The sequence below is a fragment of the Ochotona princeps genome, chromosome 26 (assembly GCF_030435755.1).
Source record: "Ochotona princeps isolate mOchPri1 chromosome 26, mOchPri1.hap1, whole genome shotgun sequence".
Classification (NCBI taxonomy): Eukaryota; Metazoa; Chordata; class Mammalia; order Lagomorpha; family Ochotonidae; genus Ochotona; species Ochotona princeps.
The window spans coordinates 5,860,667-5,886,933 of NC_080857.1; the positions used below are offsets into that span (position 1 = coordinate 5,860,667).

Below are 26,267 nucleotides of genomic sequence, written 5' to 3' on the forward strand. Positions count from 1 at the left end.
TGCTGAGGTTTGTGGCTTGGAACTGTGTGTGTGTGTGTATTCTGCATGTGTGCACATACACATGTTCAAGTGTGCAAGCCCACACATGTTCAAGTGTGCAAGCCCACACTTGGCCATGTGTGAGTCTGTGTTTGTTGTGGGGCATGCAGCTGCATGTGGGGGGGGGAGGGTCTTCCCTGGATTGCTTGGAAGCTGGGACCATACGCCCACCAGAGCTCCACGTGGCAGCACGAATGAGCAAACAAGCAACCACCGTCTGGAAGCAAATCCTTCCAACTGGAAGCCAGAGAAACGGAGACAGACACTGCTTTACTGTCAGCAAGGGCAATGCTTTTGGCCTTTCAATAAAGTCTACTTTCCTTTTAAGCTCCCTGTGGGAGATGGGAAAGCTACATCCTCTTGCATGCTTGGGACTTCCTCAAGGTCACAGTTTGACCCTGGCCCAGAGAATAGCCCTGAGCACACAGTGGGTGCTCAGCTCAGCATAGCACGTCCCCCATCTAGACTTTTGCCATTGGATGCTGCCTGGCCTGGCCAACCTGCCCAGTCCCAACTCTGGCTGGCGAGTGCTGCATCCTTGCCCTGGCCAGTCTGCTCCCATCCTTGATACATGCCAACTGGTGGTTGTGATAGCCTAGCCTGCTGGCATGCCCCACATTCCAGCCTGGTTCCTGCACTTGGCAGTGAGCTAAGGTTGGCCTGGCCTTTCCCAGTCCACCCTCTTCCAAAACCAACCCACACACTTGCCTAAAGGTGCAGTTACCCTGCCCAGTCTGACCAACACCAAGACCTGAATCACATGCTCACGAGCAGAAGCTGAGGCCCACCAGACGAGCTTCCCATGTTCCCCAAACCCGGATCTTGCCCGTGTCAGCAGGTATTAGGCCCTTACTGCGCATAGACTACCCTTCCCTTCCCGGCTTCTGTATGAGTGGTGGGAGGGTATTGAACATAGTGAATTTTAGTGGTACAATGCAAAGGGAAGCATCCAGTCCACCAAAGGCTTTATTGCTCTTAGATGCTCACAAAACTTCTGGAAAGAGCTATCCATGGGCTCCTTGTGCATGTGCAGCCACCCCAATGAAGGCCACTGTCACCTTCACAAGGACACAGAGCAGCCACAGCCAGGCTCGGCACAGCATCCTGGGACACAGAGGTCTGGCTGGACTCAGGAGCTCAAGCCATGGCCATGCTTCCTGCCGTCCAGCAGGGAGCTCTAGCCTGCCAAGGGGTTGGTGACTTTGCTCAGAAAGAGGACACTTGGCGGGTCAGTGGAGACGATGGCTACCAGGAAGGGCCGGTCAAAATGCACAATGGGGCCTAGTATCTTTGGTCTCAACCCAACTCCAGTGGCAGCAGCTGCTTCGGTGCCGTTCTCAGCCACATGAAGCACAGCCTTGTGGACTGCCTGTTGGGGACACAAGAGCATGACTCACTGGAGATGTGGTGGGTCACAGACAACCACTTCCTGCTCATGCTGGGGCCCAAAACTAGAAATCATATACGACCTGAACCTCACAGCCTTGTGTGTTTCCTTTGCTGAGTCCCCATACACAGAGGGACGAGCTGTGAGGTAGAGCTGCTAATGACGTGCCCAGTGTTATGGAAGTCACTAGAATGGGGCCCCTGGTTAGGGCTGTGTCTGGTTCTAGCCCTAAAACTGTCACAGTTACCCATCATCATTTCTTACCCTGTCAGGCACTACATTCCAGCCAAGGACTGTTGCCCCACTCTGATTATTACAGATGGGGAACCTGAAGTAGAAGGGCTCTACTTTGCTTGCAGTGGGCAGTTAACAGGAGAGTGAAAGAGGCTGGCTACACATGTCAATACTAAGCCCAAACTCTTCCCAGTAGTGGCTCTTGCATCATCTTACGGCACTTTGTGCCTGGGATAGGGCACTGATCCATCAGAATGCTCCAAAACTTTAGGGGATCCCGGTGAGGTTGGGTAAATTGTAAACAATGTTAGATATTGACAAGCCTAAGACTCTCTGAACGTGCATCTGGGTCAGATTTCGAGGTCAGAGTGAGCAGTGGACATCCCCAAATTCACAGCCTCACCTTGGAAAGCACCACATCGTCTCCTGTGATTCCAGACAAGTCGGCCCGCTCAGAGAAGACTTCCTTCATGCCCAGGTGGAGAAGCACGTCTTTCAGGTTGAATTCACTGGAGATGTTGAACTTGGGCAGACGGAGTTCGCTGATTGTTCTGAAAAATAAGAGATAACACTGGAGTGCAGCTTGGCCCTGGGCCTGCCTGTCCCCAGCTGGCCGTGTGGGTGTTCCCAGTCCCATACCCCACACTTCTCATCCTTCCCCCGTGTCTTTGCTCCTTCATGTCCCAACAACTGTCCTAACACATCCATCATCTGTTCTCATCTGTGAATGTCCCGGGCCCGGCGGCGTGGCCTAGCGGCTTAAGTCCTCACTTTGAACGCCCCAGGATCCCATATGGGTGCCGGTTCTAATCCCGGCAGCTCCACTTCCCATCCAGCTCCCTGCCTGTGGCCTGGGAAAGCAGTTGAGGATGGCCCAAGGATTTGGGACCCTGCACCCATGTGGGAGACCTGGAAGAGGTTCCAGGTTCCCGGCTTCGGATCGGTGCGCACCGGCCGTTGCGGCTCACTTGGGGACTGAATCATCGGATGGAAGATCTTCCTCTCTGTCTCTCCTCCTCTGTATATCCGGCTTTCCAATAATAATAAATAAATCTTAAAAAAAAAAGAATATCCCCACGGGCATGGTGCCAGGGCTAGGGCGTGAGTGTTGTTTGTCTCTCCCCAGCTCACAGGGCAGAGAACATTGTATCTCATTGGCTGAGATGTCCTCAGGACCTCAGTTAGTGTCAAGCACATAGTAGGTGCTCATTAGTCACTCAACAGATGCTGAATGAGTGCAGTGTGTGGCTGGTACAGAGCTGGCTGCAGAGCCTGTCTCTCCTCCCCAGTGGTGCAGCACAGTGCTCCTGTCTCCCTCTGCCGAGCTCAACCATCCAGAGAGCTGAGTGTTGTGTTAAAGGTTCCTCATGACTCAGAGCACACTGGAGGCAGAGGAGGGCTCAGGTTCCTGCACCATCTGACACCATCCACTCCTGAAAACAACACTGTTGCTTGGGAAGGCAGAGAGAGAAAGAGAGAAAGAAAGAAAGAAGGAAAGAGAGAAAGAAAGAAAGAGAGAGAGACTAATGGAGAGAGACCTTTTAGCCACTGCTTCAAACCCCACATGTCCACAGCAACCGTTTTGGCCAGGCTCAATTCAGGAGCTTGGATTTCAGGCAGCTCCCCCTTGTGGGTGGCAGTGATGTGGTGTCTTGAGGCATCACCTGCTGTCCCCCAGGCTATGCATTAGCAGAAGGTTGGACTGGAAGTAGAGCTGGACAGGAAGCCCGACACCCTGATGGAGGATGATGGATTCCACATCTATGCCAAATGCCCACACCTTGACACAAAGCCATGGACAGCAAAGTAACTCCAACCTCCCGGCTCTGTGCCCCTAACCCTGGCTGTCACCAAGACCCTGAGATGAAGGTCCGATGGGGCTGGGAGAGAGATGGCTAGAGCAGAGCTCTGCCTCCTGGGGGTACTCACGTTGTCTTCACCGAGTCTCTCCAGCGCCTCAGGGTCTCCAGTGAGAGGCTGGCTTCCACCTCCTGCATTTTGTCCTCGTCTGGGAGGATGAAGAAGGCACAGGCATTGCCCACGTAGTTGAGCACCACCACAGTGCAAGACAGCTCCTCGTCCAGGAAGTAGGGTGTGGTGAAGTGCCAGATGGTCATCATGGGCACATCTGCCCACTTGTCCTTCTTCAAATAGAACCTGGACTCTGTTGTGTTTCCAGGATTGAAGGGTGTTTCCCAATTGGCTAAAAGTGGAGCAAGGAGTCAGATGCCAGGTGAGTGTGAGGTAGTTCTACCTTAAGCTACCTCTACTTAGCATCCCCAAGCGGTGCCCACACTACCCACCCATAGCCAGCCAGAGGACCTGGCTGGGTAAGCAGAAAAGCTGAGGACTGTGGGAAAGCCATGTATGCAGGGTGGACAGGGGCATGGAATAGAGACGTAGGGCCCTTGGCTAGCTGAGGAATCAAAAGAATCTTGGAGCAAGGATACAAGAGGGAGGCAGGGCCCATTGTCACCACAGGAAGGAGGTGGGACACTGGATGCAATGGGATGTCCTGGCTCCTTAGCGAGAACAGCATCTGGCTTCACTGGCGTTGTAGGGTGGAGCCTTCTATCAGTGGACTATGGCGCCTCTGAGTGCAATCGGAGGAAAGAAGCTGAGTTTCTCAAGGGAGCAGGGACAGACAGAGAAGAATATGCAGCTGCAGAGGCTCCTGGAAGGTAGAACTCAGAGTGGGAGTGATCGCAAGAAATGAAGCCCATGGGCACAATGAGCATCATAGCAGGCGGGGCTCTATGTGTGCCCAAGCAAGGGGTAAGAAGTACCAGCTGTGGGACCTCAGCTCCTGCCCAAGGTGCATGCACTTCCAGGGACTGTGCACAACCAGCTGAGACCTGCCACGGAGCCTGTAGCTGAGGTGCCCAGCCCCTGTCTCCAATCCCAGGCACTGGACTGTGCGATGCTTTCTTGGACTTAGGAACCAGCAACTCTGACTATACCTCAAGCATGTATCTGTTAGCCCCAACTAGTCATCCTCGTGCCCTATGTCCTGTGCTCCTTGGGAGCAGATTGCAAGGGTAGGCTCCTGGAAGGCTGCTGCCCTGTGACAAGAACCCCTGCCAGGCTTGGATCCCCTGCAGAGACCAGTGTCCTGGTTGTGAAGAACTCAGCCTGCCAGTGCCACCAGAGTCACACACGTGCATTTGGGCAAAGGGTGCCAGGTCCAAGACGGGTGCACTGTGGCCAACAGGAGCTGACCACACCTGCCTGCCTAGCAGTGATTCAGGGGGCGATTTCCTGCTGCTCCAGTCAGAACAGAGCAATTCACTCTGACCAGACGTGTCCTGGCACCTCCAACAATGATGGGATAGGAAGGGGCCCACTCCACGTCTCATCTATCCTAGCTACGGGAGGCTTCCCTCCAACGGGACACTGGTAGGCAGATCAAAAAGAACCCTGAACCCCAAATCTCTTCCACTTGGAGCCTCAAGGGGAGCACTCACCTTTGAACAAAATAAAATTCACCAGGACCATCACGGTGTCTTTGTCAAGGCTGTCAAACAGGTCCACGATTTTGCCCTCTGTTTTCTCAGCCACGTGGTCATTGATTAACTTCTTGGCAGTAGCCAGGTCCTGAAAGTTGGTTTCTAAGGCCTCGGCAGCATACAGCTCCTGGGTGCCCTCCAGGAAGGCCGGAAGCGGCTTCAAGCCAACAAACAGTGCATTGCCCAGGCTGAGCTGTGGCTGCTCTTGGGGCTGGCGCAGGGTGAGCAGGAGCTGCCGGAAGCCCTGGTGGATTTCCTTCTCGGGCATCTCAGTGAGGTTGAACTTGAGGCCTTGGAGAAGCTCCGTGAGTGTGGAGCCTCGGGCCCCCAGGGCCACGACGGCCAGGGCAGTGGAGATGCTCAGTGGGGAGAAGATGATGTTCTTGTCCTGGTTCAGCAAGGCCAGCTGCTTGTAGAGGTTGCAGGCAAAGTTAGCATTGCTGGAGACCAGCCCTGCCAGGCGTGTGACATCAGCTGTTTCCTCCCGACGGGCATCCTGAGGGACAGCTGTGGCCACTGGGTGGCAGAGGACAGGTGGGCAGAGCGTGGCCACTAGGAGTCCCAGTAGCAGGAGGGCTGACATTGTGTCTGCTCTGAACTCTGCAAAGCAACAGAACCACTTCATGTCTTGAGCCAGGAGGTGCCATGGAACATTTCCCCACTTCTGTTCCCACTGTCTGGCCAGTGGGTCCTGATTCCACGCCTTTTATTCCTCTTGGCTTGGTGATAGCCCATGGAAAGCTGCCTCTCTGGACAACTGATGGGAAGAGATGTATACTGTGCTTTCTCTCCCCCACTGGTGTTTGTACTCCTGTTATGGCCATTATCCCTTATCCAGAAACGGCACAGAGAGGGGAAAGGGCTTGCTCAAGGTTACAGCAGAGACAGGGAGAAAGCAAGGACAGCAGCGAGCACTGGCTGGCTCTTGAGTCCTTAAATGTGAGTTTGTGAAGTGTGTCTCTCTCCTCCTCCCTCGAGGCATGGATTCTCCTGTCTTTGCAGCTTCCTGTCTGCCCACTCCTCCCGCCATCTGCCCTGCAGACCCGGGAAAGGACCATGCACTGAGTCCATCATAGTACCTCTCCCAGCACTGGCAATGGGTTGCATGGTCCTGGGCAGGCCCTCACTGGGAGGTGCCTGGTGCCTGTGAGGTTCCTTGAGAGAGGATCCGGAAGGCAGCTGAGTGCCCCTGATCTTGGCTGGTAGACAGTTCTTACAGACCCTGCTTGGTTCCCCAGGTGTTGCTATACCTGCCCTTGCCAGGCCTCCCAAGCCTGGTGGGAGACATCAGAGTGCAGTTGCAATCTCTGCTCCTCCTCCCTGATCCCCCAAACACACAGACCCGGTACTCTGGGTCATGGCCAGGAACCCCAGTATCCCTGGGCTTACAGCGTGCCTCACCTGCTCAGAGAGTACCAGCACAGGGAGAGTCCCAAGCCACCTTCCAGGAGTGCTGGCTCTGCCTGGGGACCAGCTCTTATTTGTCCTGACAATGAAATCTGCGCCCCCACGTTAGGAAATGTTGTCAGGGTCAACTGGGTGATATCTTCTCTGACCGGAAATAGTTCGGTGTCAGTTTCTGGTAAGCCTGGTTTCTGGGGCCAATGGAACAACATATTGATGGGATGATCCCCAAGTCTGTTTGTTCCTTCCAAACAACAACCACAGACTCTGTCCTGCTGATGTCTTCTGCTTATGAAAAGCTCACTGTGGAACATGGAAAATCGATGGGAAATGTCATAAAGGTGCTGGGAATACCCCTGGGAGAGGACCCAACTACGTGGTCGGTATATTTCCCAATCACTTTGCTTCTGATCTTGCTCTGCATGATGTGAATATCCTTCCACAAACTCACACATGTGTGTTCTGAAAATGCAGCACGCAGTTCCCTGCACATACGTAGCTGGGCATGCAGCCTGTGCCTTGTCCTTACACCTGCTGCGTGCCTGGATGTGATAGCAGTCCTGGTGCCCTGGTGGCAAGGGGGGATTTTCAGCTCATGGTAATCCCATGGCCAGGCTATCTTTTATGCCATCGGTCATCATCCAAGACGTAATGGCAGAGTGTGGAGCTCTAACTCCAGCTGTCAGCGCTCGTCAATTCTGATTGGCCCAGCTCAGTAGAATACTTGTAAGCATGTGATGGCTCTTACAGGTGGCTGACCAGTGAGAGTTCAGATTCAGCCTCCCTGACTTGGGGACCCCCTGTCTTCAGGCTCTGAGTGTTTTCAGAATAGAATGTGTTTCATTCACATGGACTCCTGGAAAAACAGGGATGAAGACAGAGCAAAGCTCACTTCTGTCTCCAGTGAGTCCAGGTGTAAGAGGTAGTTTGACTGAGAGATGGGCTGTCCTGTGCCAGAAGCTGGCCTCCGTCTGCATGGTGCCTCAGCCAGCCAGGTGTGTGCCTGATGGAAGGCAGTGGACTGAGGGTCTGCTTGATAGTAGAGGGACTAGTGACCCAGCCAGTGCGGGATGGCACTCAACTGAGCATCCAGCTGTCCCTCATGGTTGGTGTGGAGCCTCCAGGTCCACACCAATCCTGCGGCTACCTGGTTGCTGTGGCTGGAGGACCTCCTGAGTCAGTGATCTCTTTCCACTATCTTATCTGCAGTGTCCAAGGGGTCACCCTTCCCTCCCCCAGTGCCTGGGTGAGCCCAGAAAAAGAAGTAGGAAGAAACTCGGGAGTGTGTGGTGTTGCAGAAATGCCCTGTGCATGAGAAGGAGAGCTTTGTCCTTATCCTTGCTCTGCTCACAGAGTCAGCCAGCGCCCACAAGCACCTGGGGAGAGATGGTGAGGAAGGCAAACACACGGCCCACTGTCACCCTCCTTTCCAACACCCAGCTGGGATGTCCTTGTCCAATATCAGTGTACCTGGGTCTGGTCTCCAATCTGGATTCTCTTCTGTTGATGAGCATCTTGGGAGGCAACAGATGAGGTTCTAGGAGTTGGGTCTCTGCCACTCATGTGGCAGACCCTGATAAAGTAGCAATGTTCTGTTCTCAGTGCTTGCAACAGGTAGGAAAAGAGACAGTGGGTGGAAGAGCTCTCTAGATCTCTGTCTCCCTGCCTTCGAAGTACAGAAGTATTTTTGAAAAGTAATGAAGCATCTTTTGGCTCCACCCATGCCCTCGATTTCAGATTCTGCATCCTCACTGCATCCCCAGGGCAGCCTGACTTAATTTGACCTGAATGATGCCATAGTTGCTATTATTTTCCTGTGGGACCAGTGCATTGCACTGAGCTCAGTGAGTTCTCACTGTTGTCCCTGCAGTCCTAAAATTCTTTGCCACACTGTACAAAGTGGTGCCTGACATGCCCCTACTAGAGTTCTTGCTCTGTTGTGTGACAGGTCTTAGGGCTACCTGGCCCTATCTTGGGTGGAACCTGTTGGATGCCACACTGTTGCAGTTTGCTGAGGCAGAAATGAGTTCACTTCAAGCTCAACTAATGCTCAGTCTTTTTCCTTTCCTCTTACTCTTTAAACAAAATGGCACCTGATTCGGCTATATGGGGGCAGACTGGGTTGTGAAATCCACCCTGTTCCCGCACCACCCATCTGGAATTTGCTGCTCTGTCTCTGCTCCTGTCAACAGACCATTAGGATGGGCAGTTCTTGTCTGGGTTCAACTCCCGAGCTCTCATGAAAGTCCCTTCACACTTGGTGGCTGGTGGAGTTCTGGCTGCTGGTGGAATTCAGACTGCCTTTCGCTGAATGCCACCGGGGTATCAGTCACTGCCACACCACATCGTTGTTATGGTGCTTTCCTGTGTCTGTCAGTCTCCAGGTCACCCTCTGCTGATGTCCTGTCCTCTACTATTTCCTGGAATGTGCCCACTATGCTTCATGCTAGTTAAAGTTTCCCCATCCATTTAAACGTGTCCTTACCCTATCCCGCCAAATTGATTCTCCTTTACTTTATTCCTAAACTAGAGTGACAGAAATCTTCCATCCATGGTCCATTACCCAGTGGTTAGGACTTGGCCAGGTCAAACACAGGAGCCAGGAACTCCATCTGGGCCTCTCATCTGTGTGGCAGGGACCCAGGTACATGAACCATCTTCCTCTGCCTTCCCTGCACCAGCAGGCAGCTGGCTGTGAAGTGGGGGCAGTCAGGCCCAGCCAGTGCTGGGATATGGTATGCCTGTATATTCGGTCCTCGGCTTAACCCTCCTTGACATGACGCAAGTCCTGGCTGAGGTCTTAGGCATCAAGAGCAGAGCAACCATGATCACCATCACCAGTGCCACTGGGCCTTGTCAGCTGGAGGAATATGGACAATCCAACTAAGAACTGAAAGGCTGGAGGACTCCCACTTAGTGGCATTGGGGTCATGTGGCACCAACCACATGATTATGAGCTGGGCGCTGTCATAATCCTTGCATGTCTGCCAACTCCTAGTCCACAGAGGCAAGTGGGGAACGTGATGCTGCCTCATATTCTAATGCTGTCCCAGTTCCCAGGTGACACAGCACACTCACCTAACCTCACAGGTATCAGCCCAGGACCAGGAGCAGGAGGGGCTCAGAGGGAGGCCTGGCACATGGGCTCTCCAGCTTCTAATCAAGTTCCCACCAGGGCTTCGAAAGCTGAGGGACTGCCTCGGGCTGGCAGGGGCGAGGAGGCAGCAGCCTTCAACTCAACACCATGAGCCCACCCTGCTCCTGCCAGGCAGCCCGCAGCCACCCACCCACCACATCTAGTCCAGGACCCAGCCTAGTAACAGGCAGGCTGCTGTCTCTGTAGGATGGTGAGGAATAGGAATAGCTTTCTTTTCAAGAATCAAGAACAAGTCACAGGACCAACATACAGGCTCAGCTGGCTAATGCTCCAATTGCAAGTGCTGGGATCTCATGTGGCACAAGTTGCTGTTTGGCCACTCTACTGCTTGTTGCTGGGGAAAGCAGTGGAGGATGGCCCAAAGCCTTGGGACCCTACACCCACATGGGAGACCTGGAGGAACACCTGACTCCTGGTTTCCATCAGCTCAGCTCCAGCTGTTACACCATGTGGGGGTGAACAAGTGACCAAAAGAACCTTCTCAATGTCTCCATATCTTTATAAATCTGCCTTTCTAATAAAATGAAAGAAATCCTACTTTTAGAACAAAGAGCAATGCACAGTGGTGAGTTCATGGGTTTGTCCCTAGTTTGGTTTCCCCTAAGCCTCTCTCCCAACTCCATCATTGAACATTGTGGTCTGTGTGCACCTGGGCATAAGTTGCTTGGCTTTGAAATTGGAAGCAAGGTGTCCCCCAAAGAACCCCATTCCTGGAGATCAAACTAGAGTAGGCTTTGCTGAGAAAAATGCAGAATAAAAAGAGTAGAAGCTACACAGTGAGAGGGCCCTGCTCTTGTTCAAACACCCATTCTTTGGGATAGTCAACCTCACTTGGCCCTACAGGCATTTTGTCAGAAAGCCCATGTGTATGGCAGACAAGAGCAGGCCCTGCCTTGAAGTCCATGGTGCCTTCTCACTCTGCCCTTAGCCCAGGCCCTGGCTGTGTTGGAGCCTGCTCCTGTGGCCACAAGACAGCAGAAGTGGTGAGGGCTGCCAAGGAACAAACTACACAGACAGCTTCAGGGTCCTGGGCACTCTGCCTTGAAGCTCCCAGCTCCCCTTATAAGGTGAGGATGCAGGTTCTGAATGAGAGGGCCAGCTGGGGCACGATGTTTTTACGATACTTTTCAAAAAGCTACTTGTATATTTGGAAGGCAGGGAGAGAGAGAGAGATCAAGCAAGAATTTCTCTCTGCTTCCTGATTCCCACCTATTACCACAGCTGGGGCTGGGCCAGGCTGAAATTGGAACTCAGGGAATGTATCCGGCTCCCCCACGTGGGGGGCACAGGCCCAACTCCACAAGCCTTCACCTGCTGCTTCCCAGCGTGCTCATCAGCAGAAACAAGAATCCAAACCAGACCCAGGCACTCCAAGGCTGAACGAGGACATCCCAGCTGGGTGTTAGAAAGGAGGGAGAAAGTGGGATACTGAGTTCACATTTCTAACCAGCCCCCCAGGTGCTTGTGGTCCCTGGCCCACACTGCAAGTAGAGCAAGGACAAGGGCTTGGTCTGTCATACACACATTCCCACGTTCCGGAAGTCTTAGCTCATTTCCCAAGATCACAAACATAATGGGGGCGAAGAGAGGGTCAAGGTCCCCTGGACTCTGACTGGAAAACTTTGGAAAGAGATTGTTGACTCAGGAGGAAGTTACTTCCCACAACAACCCTGCATCCCAGGGATAGGTGGGAACACCCAGCCAAGCACCATCCCACACTAGCTGGGTCCCTAGTCCCTCTGCTCTCATTCGGCCCCACAGTCTACCAGGCACACACCTGGGGCTGCCCGAGTCACAAGACACATGGACACCGGTTCCTAGGAAAGGGCAGCCATGGATCATTTCACTTCTGCCCATGCCAGGACTCACTGGGGATAACAATGGGCCTTGGTCTGCATTCCCCCTCTGCGTCTGCGGGAGTCCATGTGAATCAAAACATATTCCACTCTGAAAAGACTCAGAGCCGGAAAAGACAGGGGCTTCCTAGTCAGGGAGAGTGAAACTAAGCTCTCACTGGTCAGCTGCCCTACTTACTAAGTATCCTACTGAGCGGGGCCAATCAGAATCAAGCAGAGCTGACAGCTGGAGTTGCAACTCCACACTGTGCCATGATGTGTTGGCCAACCACAGGACACAAAAGCCAGCCTGCCCGTGAGAGCATCATGAGGCTGAAACCCCCTAGTCCCTCCACCTGCCACTTTTACATCCAGGGTTGTCTCATGTACCTGTGCTCAGCAGGTGTAAGGACAGGACGCAGCATTGCCACCAGGCAGAATCACACCACACCCAGCTGGTGATGGAACAGGGAACCATTCCTGCACTTTCAGAACACACATGTCTGAGTTTGTGAACAGAGCCAGAGCGTCAATGTCAGAAGCAATGCCATTTTGAAACACACCAACAAGGCAGTTGGGCCCTCTCACAGGAGCATTTCCTGTGCCTTTTTGGACATTTTCCATTGATTTTCCATGTTCCTCAATGAGTCTTTCTTCAGTAGGAAGCACACGAACAGGACAGTCTCTGTTGTCTTTCTTTAGAAGGAACAAACAGGCTCAGGGCTCTTCCCATCAGCAGGTGGTTCCCTTGGACCCAGAAGCCCAGCTTACTGGAAACTTGTTCTGACTATTTGCAGAGAAAACTGTGTGGTTGCCCTTGACAACATTTCCTCACCCAGGGACAGAGTTCAGAGTCAGGACAAATAAGAGCTGGCCCCCAGGCGAAGCCAGCACTCCCTGGAGGAGCCTTGGGACTCTCTCAGTGCTGTGGGCCCAGAGCAGGTGAGTCTCCCTGGGATTTGGGGGATGTTGGGGTTCTAGGCTGTGACTCGGGGCTTATGTCCTGTGAGGGATGGCACAGGAATTGAGGAACCAGGTTCAGGGCACAGAGCTGGTGGCAAGAGACAGTCCTGGGGCTGCCACTGAGTGTGCTACACCTTTCCCAAGAAACGGTCACATCAACCCGCTTGTAAAGAAGCAGCTGCAAAAAAAAGAAAAAAAAAAAAAAAAAAGAAGCAGCTGGCCCAGGAGCTGCCCTGTCCTGAGCGATGGTCCTCCTGGCCTCCGGGCAGAGGCAGCCCTGAAAACCCACCAGCTCTCCTGCCCTCTTCTTCCTCCTCCTCTTCTTCCTAATGGGAACTTCTGGTAAATAACTAACCCCATGTGCCACGCGCCCTGGCTCTTGACACAGTCCCTGCCTCAGGCTTCCTGTGCCACAGCTCCAGGGACTAGGCAGGAGCTGCTTCCTCCAGAAGCTACTAGGAACAGACACCACCCTCCCTCATTCACTGTGCTGCTCAGTACGCACAGGGCTGGCTGGTGAAGCTACAGAGCTTGAGGCAACTGTTTGCCAAGACACAGCACCCACAAGTGGCAAAATCGAAATCCCAGCCCTGGGCACAGAGACTGCCAACTCACTCTAATGTCTCCTACCAGGCTTGAGGGTTTGTGAGGGGAGGTGTCACAGCAGCCAAGGAACCAGGCAGGGGCTGTAGGAACTGTCTGCCAGCCTGGATCAGGGTCACTCAGCTGCCTTCTGGGTCCTTTCTCAAGGAACCTTACTGGCCCAAGGGGCCTCCTTGGGATGGTCTGTCCAGCACCACATGACCAGTTGACTAGAGCTGGGAGAGGTACCATGGTGGACTCTGTGTACACTCCTTCCTGTGGTCCTAAAGATGTCGGGAGTGGTGGAGAGATGAAGAGACTTAAAGAGAGGGGGCATCCCTGACCACGTGGGGGAGAGGAAAACATGACTCTCAACCTCACAACTTTGGGATTTCAGAGCCAGAGACAGCCATCGCTGCTAGCCAGGGTTCCTTGTCATATAAAGCAGTCTCAGGTGAGCAAACCTGCTCCATTCTGTATGCCCAGCTTCTGGATCAAGGAAAAAATGGCCACAATAACAGTACAAACACATTAAAGGGGGAGAGGAAGCCCAAATATAACCATGTGTCTCAGTTCCCCAGACAGGCATCTCAACTAGGGAATTACGAATACACAAGGGGTGAGGACCGTGCACTGGCTGGATGGTGGGGTGTGGGTGTAGGAGGAAGGCAGCAAGAGGCACACTGGCACCTCCTGTGCTAGAAACATGAAGCTGTTTTGTTGCTTTGCAGAGTTCAAAGCAGACACAATGTCAGCCCTCCTACTGCTAGGACTCCTAGTGGCCACGCTCTGCCCACCTGTCCTCTGCCACCCAGTGGCCACAGCTGTCCCTCAGGATGCGCGTCGGGAGGACACAGCTGATGTCACACGCCTGGCAGGGCTGGTCTCCAGCAATGCTGACTTTGCCTGCAACCTCTACAAGCAGCTGGCCTTGCTGAACCAGGACAAGAACATCATCTTCTCCCCACTGAGCATCTCCACTGCCCTGGCCGTCGTGGCCCTGGGGGCCCGAGGCTCCACACTCACGGAGCTTCTCCAAGGCCTCAAGTTCAACCTCACTGAGATGCCCGAGAAGGAAATCCACCAGGGCTTCCGGCAGCTCCTGCTCACCCTGCGCCAGCCCCAAGAGCAGCCACAGCTCAGCCTGGGCAATGCACTGTTTGTTGGCTTGAAGCCGCTTCCGGCCTTCCTGGAGGGCACCCAGGAGCTGTATGCTGCCGAGGCCTTAGAAACCAACTTTCAGGACCTGGACACTGCCAGGAAGTTAATCAATGACCACGTGGCACAGAAAACAGAGGGCAAAATCATGGACCTGTTTGACAGCCTTGACAAAGACACCGTGATGGTCCTGGTGAATTTTATTTTGTTCAAAGGTGAGTGCTGACCTTGGGATGCCCACTTGGCATTAAGATTCTCAGGGAACTTTCTATTCTGTCTTCCACTGGCCAGCTGTGCCAGCAGGCAAAAGACTAAAGAGGAGCTGCTTGTGCTTAGGGGACAGGAACCATCAACTGAATCATTGCACTGCCCTACTCCAGTGGGAGGTGCCAGGGCATGTCTGGTCTATCAGGGTGCTCTGTTCTGAGAGGAGAGGCAGGGAATTCTCTCCTGGACCCTCCATGGCAGGCAGGAGCAGCCACCTCCTTCTGCTCACAGGGCGGTAGATGCAGGCCTACCACCCTTTCCTCATTCACCTGGGCAACTCTGTCCAGCCTGGAATGCTGGTCTCTGCAGGGCATCCAGGCAGGGCGGAGTTTGTCACAGCTCAGACAGCCTGCAAGAAGCCTTTGCCATCAATCTGCTCACAGATACAGGACACAGGTCACCAAGATGGCTAGGCAGGGTTTACAGGTGCCACCTGCAGGCAGATTCTGTCACTGGTTCCTGATTCCAAGAAAGCATCCCAAAGCCCAGTGCCTGCTCATTCCTCAGATAACCCAGTGCCCATGCCTGTATTCTGTGCCACTTAACAACTCATGGCCTGCATGGCTTTCCCTCACACCTACAGCGTTTCTGCTAATCCAAGAATCGCTGCTAGCTGGTTCTGAGTTAGGGGATGCTGTCACCATTCAGGGATGCTGGGCAGAAGTGAGCTGCATTCACATGGACTCTCACTGCTTGCTCTTTTTCAGCCCACTGGGAAAATCCCTTCAATCCCGATTTCACATACAAGTCCAGGTTCTACTTGAAGAAGGACAAATGGGTGGACGTTTCCATGATGAAGAAAACAGAGCTTCAAACACCCTACTTCCATGATGAGGAGCTCTCCTGCACTGTGGTGGTGCTCAACTACGTGGGCAATGCCTGTGCCTTCTTCATCCTCCCAGACGAGGACAAAATGCAGGAGGTGGAAGCCAGCCTCTCACTGGAGACCCTGAAGCGCTGGAGAAACTCGGTGAAGACAACGTGAGTGCCCCCAGGAGGCAGAGCTCTCCTTGTTTAGCTCCCTCCCAGCACCTTCTCGGTGGTGATCAGGACGTTGGGGCACAGAGGCAGGAGAGTGGAGTTCCTTTGCAGTAGCTTTGGATCAAGGTGTGGGCATTTGGTGTGGACATGGAATTCCACTTCCTCCAACAAGGTGCCTGGCTTCCTGTCCAGCTCTGCTTCCAGTCCAACCTTCTGCTAATGCACAATCCCAGAGGCACAGGTGATGCCTCAAGACACCACATCACTCCCACCCACAAGGGAGAGCTGTTTGACCTCTAAGCTCCCGACTTGAGCCTGACCCAACATAGGCCACTGCTGCCATTTGTGGAGTGAAGCAGTGGATACAAGAGCTGTCTCCATTTATCACTTCGTTCTCTTTCACTGCCTGCCTTCCCAAGAAGTAGTGTTGTTTTCAAGAGTGGATGGTGTCAGACGGCGCAGGGACCTGAGGCCTCCTCTGGCTCCAGTGTGCTCTGAGTCATGAGGAACCTTTAACACTCAACTCTCTGGATGATTGAGTTTGGCAGAGGGAGACAGGAGGACTGTGCTGCACCAACAGGGAGGAGAGACAGGCTCTGCAGCCAGCTCTGTACCAGCCACACACTGCACTCATTCAGCATCTGTTGAGTGACTAATGAGCACCTACTATGTGCTTGACATTAACTGAGGTCCTGAGGCATCTCAGCCAATGAGACAGAATGTTCTCTGCCCTGCGTGCTGGGGAGAGACAAACAACACACACGCCCTAGCCGTGGCACCATGCCTGTGGGGACACTCACAGATGAGAACAGATGATGGATGCGTTAGGGCAGTAGTTGCGACATGAGGGAGTAAAGATATGGGGGAAAGGTGAGAGGTGTTGGGTGTGGGACTGGGAACACTCACACAGCCAGCTGGGGACAGGTGGCCCAAGGCCAAGCTGCACGCCTGTGGTGTCCCTTGTTTCCCAGATGGATCGCTGAACTCCACCTGCCCAAGTTCAACATCTCCAGTGAATTCAACCTGAAAGACGTCCTTCCCAAGTGGGGCATCAGGGAAGTCTTCACCAAGCAGGCCGATTTTTCTGGAATCACAGAGGACATGAATATCATGATCTCAAAGGTGAGGTTGCAAAACTGGGAACAGGCACAGTCTCCTCTGACTTTCGCTGCTGAAGTCAGACACATGTTCAGGAAGTCTTAGGTTTGCACCAATATCTAATGTTGCTTGTAACCCAGCCAGCCACTCTGGGACCCCCACAAACTCAGGAGAGTTCTTTTGGTCCAGTGTCCCATCTGGGACATAAAGTGCCATAGGATGATACAAGAGCTACTAGCAGGTGCGTGGAAGTGATGTGCTAAGCATTAGACAGCTGCAGCCAGCATCTCACACTGCACTGTTGACTGTCCAGAGTAAGCAAGATAAAGGCCTCCCACTTCAGGCTCTCCACCTGTAAATTGGGAGTGTGGGACAGTTAGTCCTGGACTCTAATGTGGTGCCTGGCCAAGCAGAAATTGTTGACAGGTTATCGTGATGGCTTTAGGGCTGGACTCAGACACAGGCCTGTTCGGGTTCCACATTTGGTGACTTCCATGACACCGAGACATCACTGCCAGCTCTCCCCCACGGCTTGCCCGTTTTTTGCGTGGAACTCTGCAAAAGTAGCCCACAGTGGTTGGGAGGAGCAGGCCAGTGGATGACACCAGGTGTTGGGCCCCAGCATGGAGCTTGCTGCAACTCCGTCCCTGGTGAGTCACACTCTCATGTCCCCAACAGGCAGTCCACAAGGCTGTGCTTGATGTGGCTGAGAACGGCACCGAAGCAGCTGCCGCCACGGGATTTGGATTTGCTGCAGTTTCTCTACCTTTGGGCACCACTGTGTGTTTCGACCGGCCCTTCCTGGTAGCCATCGTCTCCACTGACCCGCCAAGTGTCCTCTTTCTGGGCAAAGTCACCAACCCCTTGGAAGCCTAGAGCTCCCTGCTGGATGTCAGGAAGCATGGGCATGGCTTGAGCTCCTGGGTCCAGCCAGACCTCTGTGTCCCAGGATGCTGTGCCAGGCCTGGCTGTGGCTGCTCTGTGTCCTTCGAAAGGTGACAGCCACTTCCAGCAGCTGGGTTTCATGTGCACAGGATCCCAAGGAAAGCTCCTTCCAGAAGTTTTGTGGTCATCTAAGAGCAATAAAGCCTTTGGTGGACTGGATGCTTCCCTGTTCCTTCCCGCACAGACATGCCTATTGCTATCTGTATCCTAAAACTCACAATGCCCCCACTCTCCCAGACTGCCCTCAGTGTCAGGATTGGCCAGGGCTTCCTGAGTTAATGGCCCAGCTCACCTGGACCTTGGCACTGGGCCCGGGAGGGAATTCTGCTGTCCTAAGTCTTGTTGTTGCTTCACTAATTCACGTTGCAACTCTCCCTTCCCCCAAACACCTGCTGCTTCATAGGGGTCCCTGAGCTAGACCAGGTATGGTACAGCCCTGGGAGCCCATGCTACTGCTGTCCAGTGACTGTGTGTTGGGAGATTGATGTCTTGTGGTAGGATCCACCAGCTGGTACACTTCAGTGTCCCCTGTGGAGATGTCTTCCCTCTGACCAGGATCTTTACCCTGCAAACAGATGGAGGGATGGAAGACACGAGCAGTACACAAGTAAGGGCAGTAAAAACAATCACACGGTCATGCCCGCAGCAGATGGTGCCTGTGTGTATGGATGCCCATTGTATAGGTGAAGAAACCAAGGTACTGAACTTGCTCTTTTCCCAGGCTGCACACCCACCAGCTAGGTTGTCACTGCAGCCTGCATGGTGCCAGAGGAGCCCTCTTAACCCCATGGTCACTCTGCCCCTGAAGAGCCCCACAGCAATTGGCCCTCAGGGCACTGACCATTACCTGAGCTGTTAGATGCTGATATAAGGCTCTAGAAGTTACTTGTCAGAGTCCAGCTCTGTGTAGGAAGGCTTCCTGGAGGAGCTGACTGCTGGACTGTGCTCAAGAGAGGAATAGAAAGGGGTCAGGTGAAGTAGTTAGTGAGTGTTGCAGGCAGAAGGGACAGGGCAGTGTTCACAGAGGACAGAGAGAAGCCGGGTGGTCTCAGGGTTCATGGGACAGGGTCTGTTGGAAATCAGGACTGGGTTGGGGCAGGAGAAAGGAGAGGCGCTGGAATGCCTGGACCCTGGGAAGCACAGGGGAAAGGCTCCCTGAGTGTAAGAGTGGTGTGAGCAGATGCACACTCTCGAGGTTGGCGGGTGGGTGGGCCATGGGCCATGGGCCAAGGCAGCACCTGCAGCACCTGCATCCCATATGGAGTCCGGGATACTCGGCTTCCAATCAGTTCCCTTCCAATCAGCTGAGGAGAGCACCTGGTGGCACCCCAGTTTTTGGTCCCTGTCACTCATGTGGGACACCCCGGCAGAGGTCCATGCTCATGGATTCAGCCTGGTCCATCTCCAGCCATGGAAGCCTTTGCAGAATTCAGGCAGATGATGGAAGATCTGTGTGTGTGTGATTCTGCCTTTCAAATGAATAAACCACAGAAGGATGAAAGAGACAATGAAGGGGAGTGTGGTGAGGGCAATGGGGCAGAGGCGGAGTTATGGGGCAGCCGGAGGCACTGGCACAGGGAGCCTGGGTCTGGGGAGACATGGTGCAGGTGCAGACAGCTTTGACCAAGAGACAAGATGGGTTCTGGGGGACAGGGGGAGGGAAAGCTGCCCCCATGGGGAGGAATGGAGAGTCAGAGAGAAAGAAATAGCATCGGGGAGAGCACTCAGGGGTTCCCCTCAGGTGTTATCAGGCATGAGATGTCACTCCCAAGGAAACACATGGAGCACCCCAGGTTAAGACCTGAGTGCTGTGGCTGTTACCACCAGGGGGAAGCACAAGATTTTCACACACCTTCCAGGACTCTCCCAGGGCGGGGCCAGGTCCCTGGAAAAGATTAACAGAGAGTAGGAGAGACAAAATTGTCTTTCATCTCCTGGTACTTGTTTCAAAGGGGCTCAAGGACCCAGGACTCCAAAGTGCTTGGTCCCAGGGAGAGTTCACTGTTCCTGCTTCCTGACGAGTGTCACCTCTGATGCAAGGCCTGGTCAACCCAGAGCTGGGGTGGCCTCTGGGGAAGCAGTGCTATTGGGGCTCAATGGGGGGCAGATCAGGAGGAGCCCAGACAGGAGGGAGCTGGTTCACTCCCCATTGGACCTCAATAGCCAAAGCTGAACTGATCATAACCCAGGAACCAGAAGCTTCCTCCAGGTCTCCCACATGGGTTCATGGGCCCAAGGACCTGAACCATTCTCAGCTGCCTTCCCAGGGCATAGACAGGGAGCTGGACAGGGTGTGGAGCAACCGGCACTCAAACTGGCATTTGCATGGGATGGTGGTACAGCAGGCAGGCAATTAGCCTGAAGATCTATACCAAATAAATCTTTTTAAACCGCACGTCGGCCCCAAATAAATCTTTTTTTTTTAAGCCGAGCTCCCCAATTCCTCAAAATACCAAAGGAGGCAGAAGGGATTATTTGGTCACGCTGGAGGAGACAGAGAAGCTAGGCTTGTCCCCATGGCCACACAGCGGGACTCTGAGTCCCTCACCAGCAATGTCACCCCACAGACCTGTGCTGGTCCTGGCTGTGGGGCCACGGTGACCCGAGACAAGGAGGCACCTGCTGAGAGGTCCAGCCTGGACGCTGCCCATGATCTGTGTCCCGCCCTGGGAGGATCCTGGTAGTTGTATCAGAACCCTGCGGTGCCCCCTGGCAGAGGCAGTCATGGCACTCAGGTCGTACCTGGGGTGCTCCATGTGTTTCAGGTGCTCCTTTAGCCAGGAGGAGCTCATGATGGGCATACCCTGAAAGGAACCACTGCCCCCCATCTGCCCCCCATCTGCTCCTGTTTCTTTCTCCAGGCATGGCAGAGATCTGGCCCCTCCCCATGGGGGCAGCTTTCCCTCCCCCTGTCCCCCAGAACCCATCTTGTCTCTTGGTCAAAGCTGTCTGCACCTGCACCATGTCTCCCCAGACCCAGGCTCCCTGTGCCAGTGCCTCCGGCTGCCCCATAACTCCGCCTCTGCCCCATTGCCCTCACCACACTCCCCTTCATTGTCTCTTTCATCCTTCTGTGGTTTATTCATTTGAAAGGCAGAATCACACACACACAGATCTTCCATCATCTGCCTGAATTCTGCAAAGGCTTCCATGGCTGGAGATGGACCAGGCTGAATCCATGAGCATGGACCTCTGCCGGGGTGTCCCACATGAGTGACAGGGACCAAAAACTGGGGTGCCACCAGGTGCTCTCCTCAGCTGATTGGAAGGGAACTGATTGGAAGCCGAGTATCCCGGACTCCATATGGGATGCAGGTGCTGCAGGTGCTGCCTTGGCCCATGGCCCATGGCCCACCCACCCGCCAACCTCCAGAGTGTGCATCTGCTCACACCATTCTTACACTCAGGGAGCCTTTCCCCTGTGCTTCCCAGGGTCCAGGCATTCCAGCGCCTCTCCTTTCTCCTGCCCCAACCCAGTCCTGATTTCCAACAGACCCTGTCCCATGAACCCTGAGACCACCCGGCTTCTCTCTGTCCTCTGTGAACACTGCCCTGTCCCTTCTGCCTGCAACACTCACTAACTACTTCACCTGACCCCTTTCTATTCCTCTCTTGAGCACAGTCCAGCAGTCAGCTCCTCCAGGAAGCCTTCCTACACAGAGCTGGACTCTGACAAGTAACTTCTAGAGCCTTATATCAGCATCTAACAGCTCAGGTAATGGTCAGTGCCCTGAGGGCCAATTGCTGTGGGGCTCTTCAGGGGCAGAGTGACCATGGGGTTAAGAGGGCTCCTCTGGCACCATGCAGGCTGCAGTGACAACCTAGCTGGTGGGTGTGCAGCCTGGGAAAAGAGCAAGTTCAGTACCTTGGTTTCTTCACCTATACAATGGGCATCCATACACACAGGCACCATCTGCTGCGGGCATGACCGTGTGATTGTTTTTACTGCCCTTACTTGTGTACTGCTCGTGTCTTCCATCCCTCCATCTGTTTGCAGGGTAAAGATCCTGGTCAGAGGGAAGACATCTCCACAGGGGACACTGAAGTGTACCAGCTGGTGGATCCTACCACAAGACATCCCTCTCCCAGTACACACACCACACCATATATATATATATATACACACACACTCACCCTGGCAACAGCAGTAGCATGGGTTCCCAGGGCTGTGCCACATGCGCCAGGACCAGGAACCTGCAGCAGCAGGTGTCAGAGCAGATGATTTGGGCAAGAAAAAGTGTGCAACTCAAATCAGGGGGGCTACAACAAGCCTTAGGACAGAGGGTTCCGTCCCAGTCCCAGGGCCGAGGCCCAGGTGAGCTGGGCCATCAGTTGGGGGCCTTGGTCAGGCTGCGGATGCTAAGGGCAGAGACTGGGAGGGTGGAGGTACAGTGAGTTTTAGGACACAGGCAGTGGCAAGTATGTCTGTGTAGGTAGGCAAGGGAAGCATCCAATCTACCCAAGGCTTTATTGCTCTTAGATGACCACAAAACTTCTGGAAAGAGCTATCTGTAGGCCATCAGTGCACATGGATCCCTGCTGCTGGAGGTGGCTATCACCTTCCCAGGGACACTCAGACAGCCACAGCTGGGCCTGACAGTCCACAGCTTCCTGACATCCAGCAGGGAGCTCTAGCCTTCCAAGGGGTTGCTGACTTTGCTCAGAAAGAGAATGCTTGGTGGGTCAGTGGAGACGATGGCTACCAGGAAGGGCCGGTCGAAACACACAGTGTGCCCCACTGGCATAGATGTTAGCATAATACCAACTCCAGTGGCGGCAGCTGCTTCGGTGCCGTTCTCAGCCACATCAAGCACAGCCTTGTGGACTGCCTGTAGGGAACAGGAGAACATAACTTAATAGGGTCCGGATGGGTTGCAGCAAAGCAGCTGCCTGGCCAGGCTATAACCCAATACCGGGGCCAGCCTCTGGCCTGCTTCTCTCAGCCCCATGTGCTCTCTTTGCAGAGTCCCCATGCAGAGCGGGCAAGCTGTGGGGACAGAGGTACAAGTGATGTCTTAGTGTCATCGAGGTCCCCAAATGTGAGACCTGAACAGGCCTGTGTCTGAGTCCAGCCCTAAAGCTGTCATGATTACCAGTGACCACCTTAGTTCTGGCATGCACCACGTTCCAGCAAAGGACTATACACTCAACCCTGATTTTACAGGTGTAAAACTTCAAGGAGAGGGTTTTATTGTGCTTGCTATGGACAGTTAATGGAGGAGTGCGGGATGCTGGCAGGTGCTGGCTAATGCTAAGCCCAAACTCTCCCCATGGTGGGTCTTGCATCATTATGGCACTTAATGTCCCAGACAGGGCACTGGGCCATAGGAACTCTCCTGAGTTTGAGGGGGACCCCAGGGAGTGTGATTGGATAATGAGTGACTTAGGATATTGGTGCAAACCTAGGACTCCCTGGATATCTGTCCAGCCTAGCAGTCAAGGTAGGAGTGAGTTGTGGACATCTCTGTCTGCAGACTCACCTTGGAGAGCACCACGTTCCTGTGCCCTGTGATTCCAGACAAGTCACCCTTAGTGGTGAAGACTTCACTGATGCCCAGCTTGGGAAGGACGTCGATTAGGTCAAATTCACTGGAGATGTTGAACTTGGGCAGGTAGAGTTCAGTGATACATCTGGGAAACAAGGGGCACCACAGGCATGCAGCTTGGCCCAGGTAACGCCTCTTCCCACCTAGCAGTGTGGGTTTCCCCACATCATGTCCAATCCTTTCGCCTTTCCCACATCCTTTCACTTCCTTATGTCCCAACTACTGCCCTAACACATCCATCATCTGTTCTCATCTGTGAGTATCCCCACGGGCATGGTGCCAGGACTAGGGCGAGTGTGTTGTTTGAGTCTCCCCAGCTCGCAGGGCAGAGAACATTGTGTCTCACTGGCTGAGATGTCCTCAGGACCTCAGTTAGTGTCAAGCACATAGTAGGTGCTCATTAGCCACTCAACAGATGCTGAATGAATGAATGAATGAATGAGTGCAGTGTGTGGCTGGTACAGAGCTGGCTGCAGAGCCTGTCTCTCCTCCCCAGTGGTGCAGCACAGTCCTCCTGTCTCCCTCTGCAGAGCCCAACCATCCAGAGAGCTGAGTGTTGTGTTAAAGGTTTCTCATGACTCAGAGCACACTGGAGCCAGAGGAGGCCATCCACTCCTGAAAACAACACTGTTGCTTGGGAAGGCAGGCAGTGAAAGAGAACCAAGTGATAAATGGAGTCAGCTCTTGTATCCACTGCTTCACTCCACCAATGTCAGCAGTGGCCTATGTTGGGTCAGGCTCAAGTCGGGAGCTTAGAGATCAAACAGGCAGCTCCCTTGTGGCTGGCAACGATGTGGTGTCTTGAGGCATCACCTGCTGTCCCCCAGGCTATGCATTAGCAGAAGGTTGGACTGGAAGCAGAGCTGGACAGGAAGCCAGGCACCCTGATGGAGGATGATGGATTCCACATCTGTGCCAAATGCCCACACCTTGACACAAAGCCATGGACAGCAAAGTAACTCCAACCTCCCGGCTCTGTGCCCCTAACCCTGGCCGTCACCAGGACCCTGAGATGAAGGTCCAATGGGGCTGGAGGGTGGTGGCTAGCCAGAGCTCTGCCTCCTGATGGTACTCACGTTGTCTTCACCGAGTCTCTCCAGCGCTTCAGGGTCTCCAGTGAGAGGCTGGCTTCCACCTCCTGCATTTTGTCCTCGTCTGGGAGGATGAAGATGGCGCTGGCATTGCCCACGTAGTTGAGCACCACCACAGTGCATGGCAGCTCGTCATCCTGGAAGTAGGGTGTTTTCAAACGCCTGATTGTCATCATGGGAACGTCCACCCATTTGTCCTTCTTCAAGTAGAACCTGGACGGGATGGTGTCACTGGGGTCGAAGGGCTGTTCCCAGTGGGCTATAAGTGGAGCAAGCAGTGAGAGGCCAAGTGAGTGGCAGGGCCACTGTGTTTGCATGCCTGAATAGTGGCAGCAGCTGCCCACCAACAGCCAGTCAGAGGACCTGTCTGGGTAACTGGAAAGCCACGGGTGTGAGGGAGAGCCATGCAGGGCAGTTCCGGCAGTTGGTATGAAATAAACACCTAGGCACTTGGCTAACTGACCATTCAACAGGAATCTGGGAGCATGGATTCAAGAGAGAGGCAGGGGTGGGTACAGGTGTTTGAAGTGGCACGAAGGCCTGCTGGAGGCTGGAGCCTGGGAGAAAATGAGATGTTCCTGGACATTTGAAGGGAGCACGTTTGGAGTTAAGGGCATTGTAAGGATGGGGCCTTCTGACAGTGGCCTTTGGAGCCTCTGAATGCAAATGGAAAAAAAAGGGGGAGCTCCCCACGCGGGAGGGACAGACAGAGACCACGCTGTGAAGGCCCCTGGCAGGCAGAACTCAGAGCTGGAGTAGCAGTGAGGATGGAAACTGACGGGCAACTCCCCTCCAGTCTTTCGCCAACCACCACGGCCCACCCCAATAGGCAAATCACAAAGAGTCCTGCATATTCGGAGCCCCGAGTCTCTGCCCCTCAGCACCCCAAGGGGAGCACTCACCTTTGAACAAAATGAAATTCACCAGGATCATTATGGTCTGTGGATCGAGGTCCTTGATCAGGTCCACAATTTTGTTCTGGGTTTTCTGTGCCACGTGGTCATTGATGAGCTTCCTGGCAGTGGCCGTGTCCTGGAAGTTGGTGTCAAAGGCCTCGGCAGCATACAGCTCCTGGGCGCCCTCCAGGAAGGCCGGAAGCAGCTGCTGGCCAGCAAAGAGTGCATTGCCCAGGCTGAGCTGCAGCTGCTCTTGGGGCTGGCGCAGGGTGAGCAGGAGCTGCCGGAAGCCCTGGTGGATTTCCTTCTCGGGCATCTCAGTGAGGTTGAACTTGAGGCCTTGGAGAAGCTCCGTGAGTGTGGAGCCTTGGGCCCCCAGGGCCAGGAAGGCCAGGGCAGTGGAGATGCTCAGTGGGGAGAAGATGATGTTCTTGTCCTGGTTCAGCAAGGCCAGCTGCTTGTAGAGGTTGCAGGCAAAGTCAGCATTGCTGGAGACCAGCCCTGCCAGGCGTGTGACATCAGCTGTGTCCTCCCGACGGGCATCCTGAGGGACAGCTGTGGCCACTGGGTGGCAGAGGACAGGTGGGCAGAGCGTGGCCACTAGGAGCCCCAGCAGTAGGAGGGCTGACATTGTGTCTGCTTTGAACTCTGCAAAGCAACAAAACAGCTTCAAGTCTTGAGCCAGGAGGTGCCAGCATCCTCTCACCAGCCCTTACATCACATCTAGACAGTGCACGTGTCCCTATGCAGAGCTACCCTATAGGACTCTGAGATCACCCATTGGGAGACACTTCTCTGGGAAACTGATAGATGTCATCGCATTTTGGTCTTCTTCTCACTGTCTGAGGTGTGTGTACTGTGCTGTCCCAGTTTATACCTGATTCGGAACCTGGACACAGAGGAAATGGGGTTGCTCCAGGTCACACCACAATCAAAGGAAGAAGTAAGGGTGGCAGCAGGCGTTGCCTAGATATTCGGTTCTGAAGCTGTAAGGTTGGGATGTCTTCCTCCCTGCCCACATGATGAGGGGTTCGCTCTCCTTAAATCTCCCCTTCTCTCTATGTCTCCCGCCAAAGAGCCTACAGAAGGAGTGGGGAAATGACCATGCATTGAGTCCCACTGCGTACCTCTCCCATCCCCGCTCAGCAGTTCACATGGCACTGGGCAGGCCCTCACTG

At 54.0% G+C, this 26,267-nt stretch overlaps 3 protein-coding genes across 3 annotated transcripts; 1 reads left to right on the forward strand and 2 right to left on the reverse strand.

The window, feature by feature from the left end:
- Window positions 1-993: 993 nt before the first annotated feature.
- On the reverse strand, window positions 994-6,606 carry LOC101524870 (alpha-1-antichymotrypsin). Its single transcript, XM_004584544.3, has 5 exons — window positions 6,568-6,606; window positions 5,125-5,766; window positions 3,590-3,863; window positions 2,064-2,211; window positions 994-1,408 (listed from the first exon to the last, which is right to left on the reverse strand). The coding sequence occupies exons 2-5, from the start codon at window positions 5,747-5,749 to the stop codon at window positions 1,217-1,219; spliced, it is 1,239 nt and encodes a 412-aa protein (XP_004584601.2). The 5' UTR covers window positions 5,750-5,766; window positions 6,568-6,606; the 3' UTR covers window positions 994-1,216.
- A 5,876-nt stretch (window positions 6,607-12,482) lies between these two features.
- LOC101525103 (alpha-1-antichymotrypsin-like) lies at window positions 12,483-17,603 on the forward strand. Its single transcript, XM_004584545.4, has 5 exons — window positions 12,483-12,504; window positions 13,839-14,480; window positions 15,240-15,513; window positions 16,485-16,635; window positions 17,290-17,603. The coding sequence occupies exons 2-5, from the start codon at window positions 13,856-13,858 to the stop codon at window positions 17,485-17,487; spliced, it is 1,248 nt and encodes a 415-aa protein (XP_004584602.2). The 5' UTR covers window positions 12,483-12,504; window positions 13,839-13,855; the 3' UTR covers window positions 17,488-17,603.
- A 4,285-nt stretch (window positions 17,604-21,888) lies between these two features.
- On the reverse strand, window positions 21,889-25,735 carry LOC131477923 (alpha-1-antichymotrypsin-like). The gene is made up of 4 exons (XM_058655374.1): window positions 25,096-25,735; window positions 24,179-24,452; window positions 23,037-23,187; window positions 21,889-22,385 (listed from the first exon to the last, which is right to left on the reverse strand). The coding sequence occupies exons 1-4, from the start codon at window positions 25,718-25,720 to the stop codon at window positions 22,188-22,190; spliced, it is 1,248 nt and encodes a 415-aa protein (XP_058511357.1). The 5' UTR covers window positions 25,721-25,735; the 3' UTR covers window positions 21,889-22,187.
- Between the last annotated feature and the right edge of the window lie 532 nt (window positions 25,736-26,267).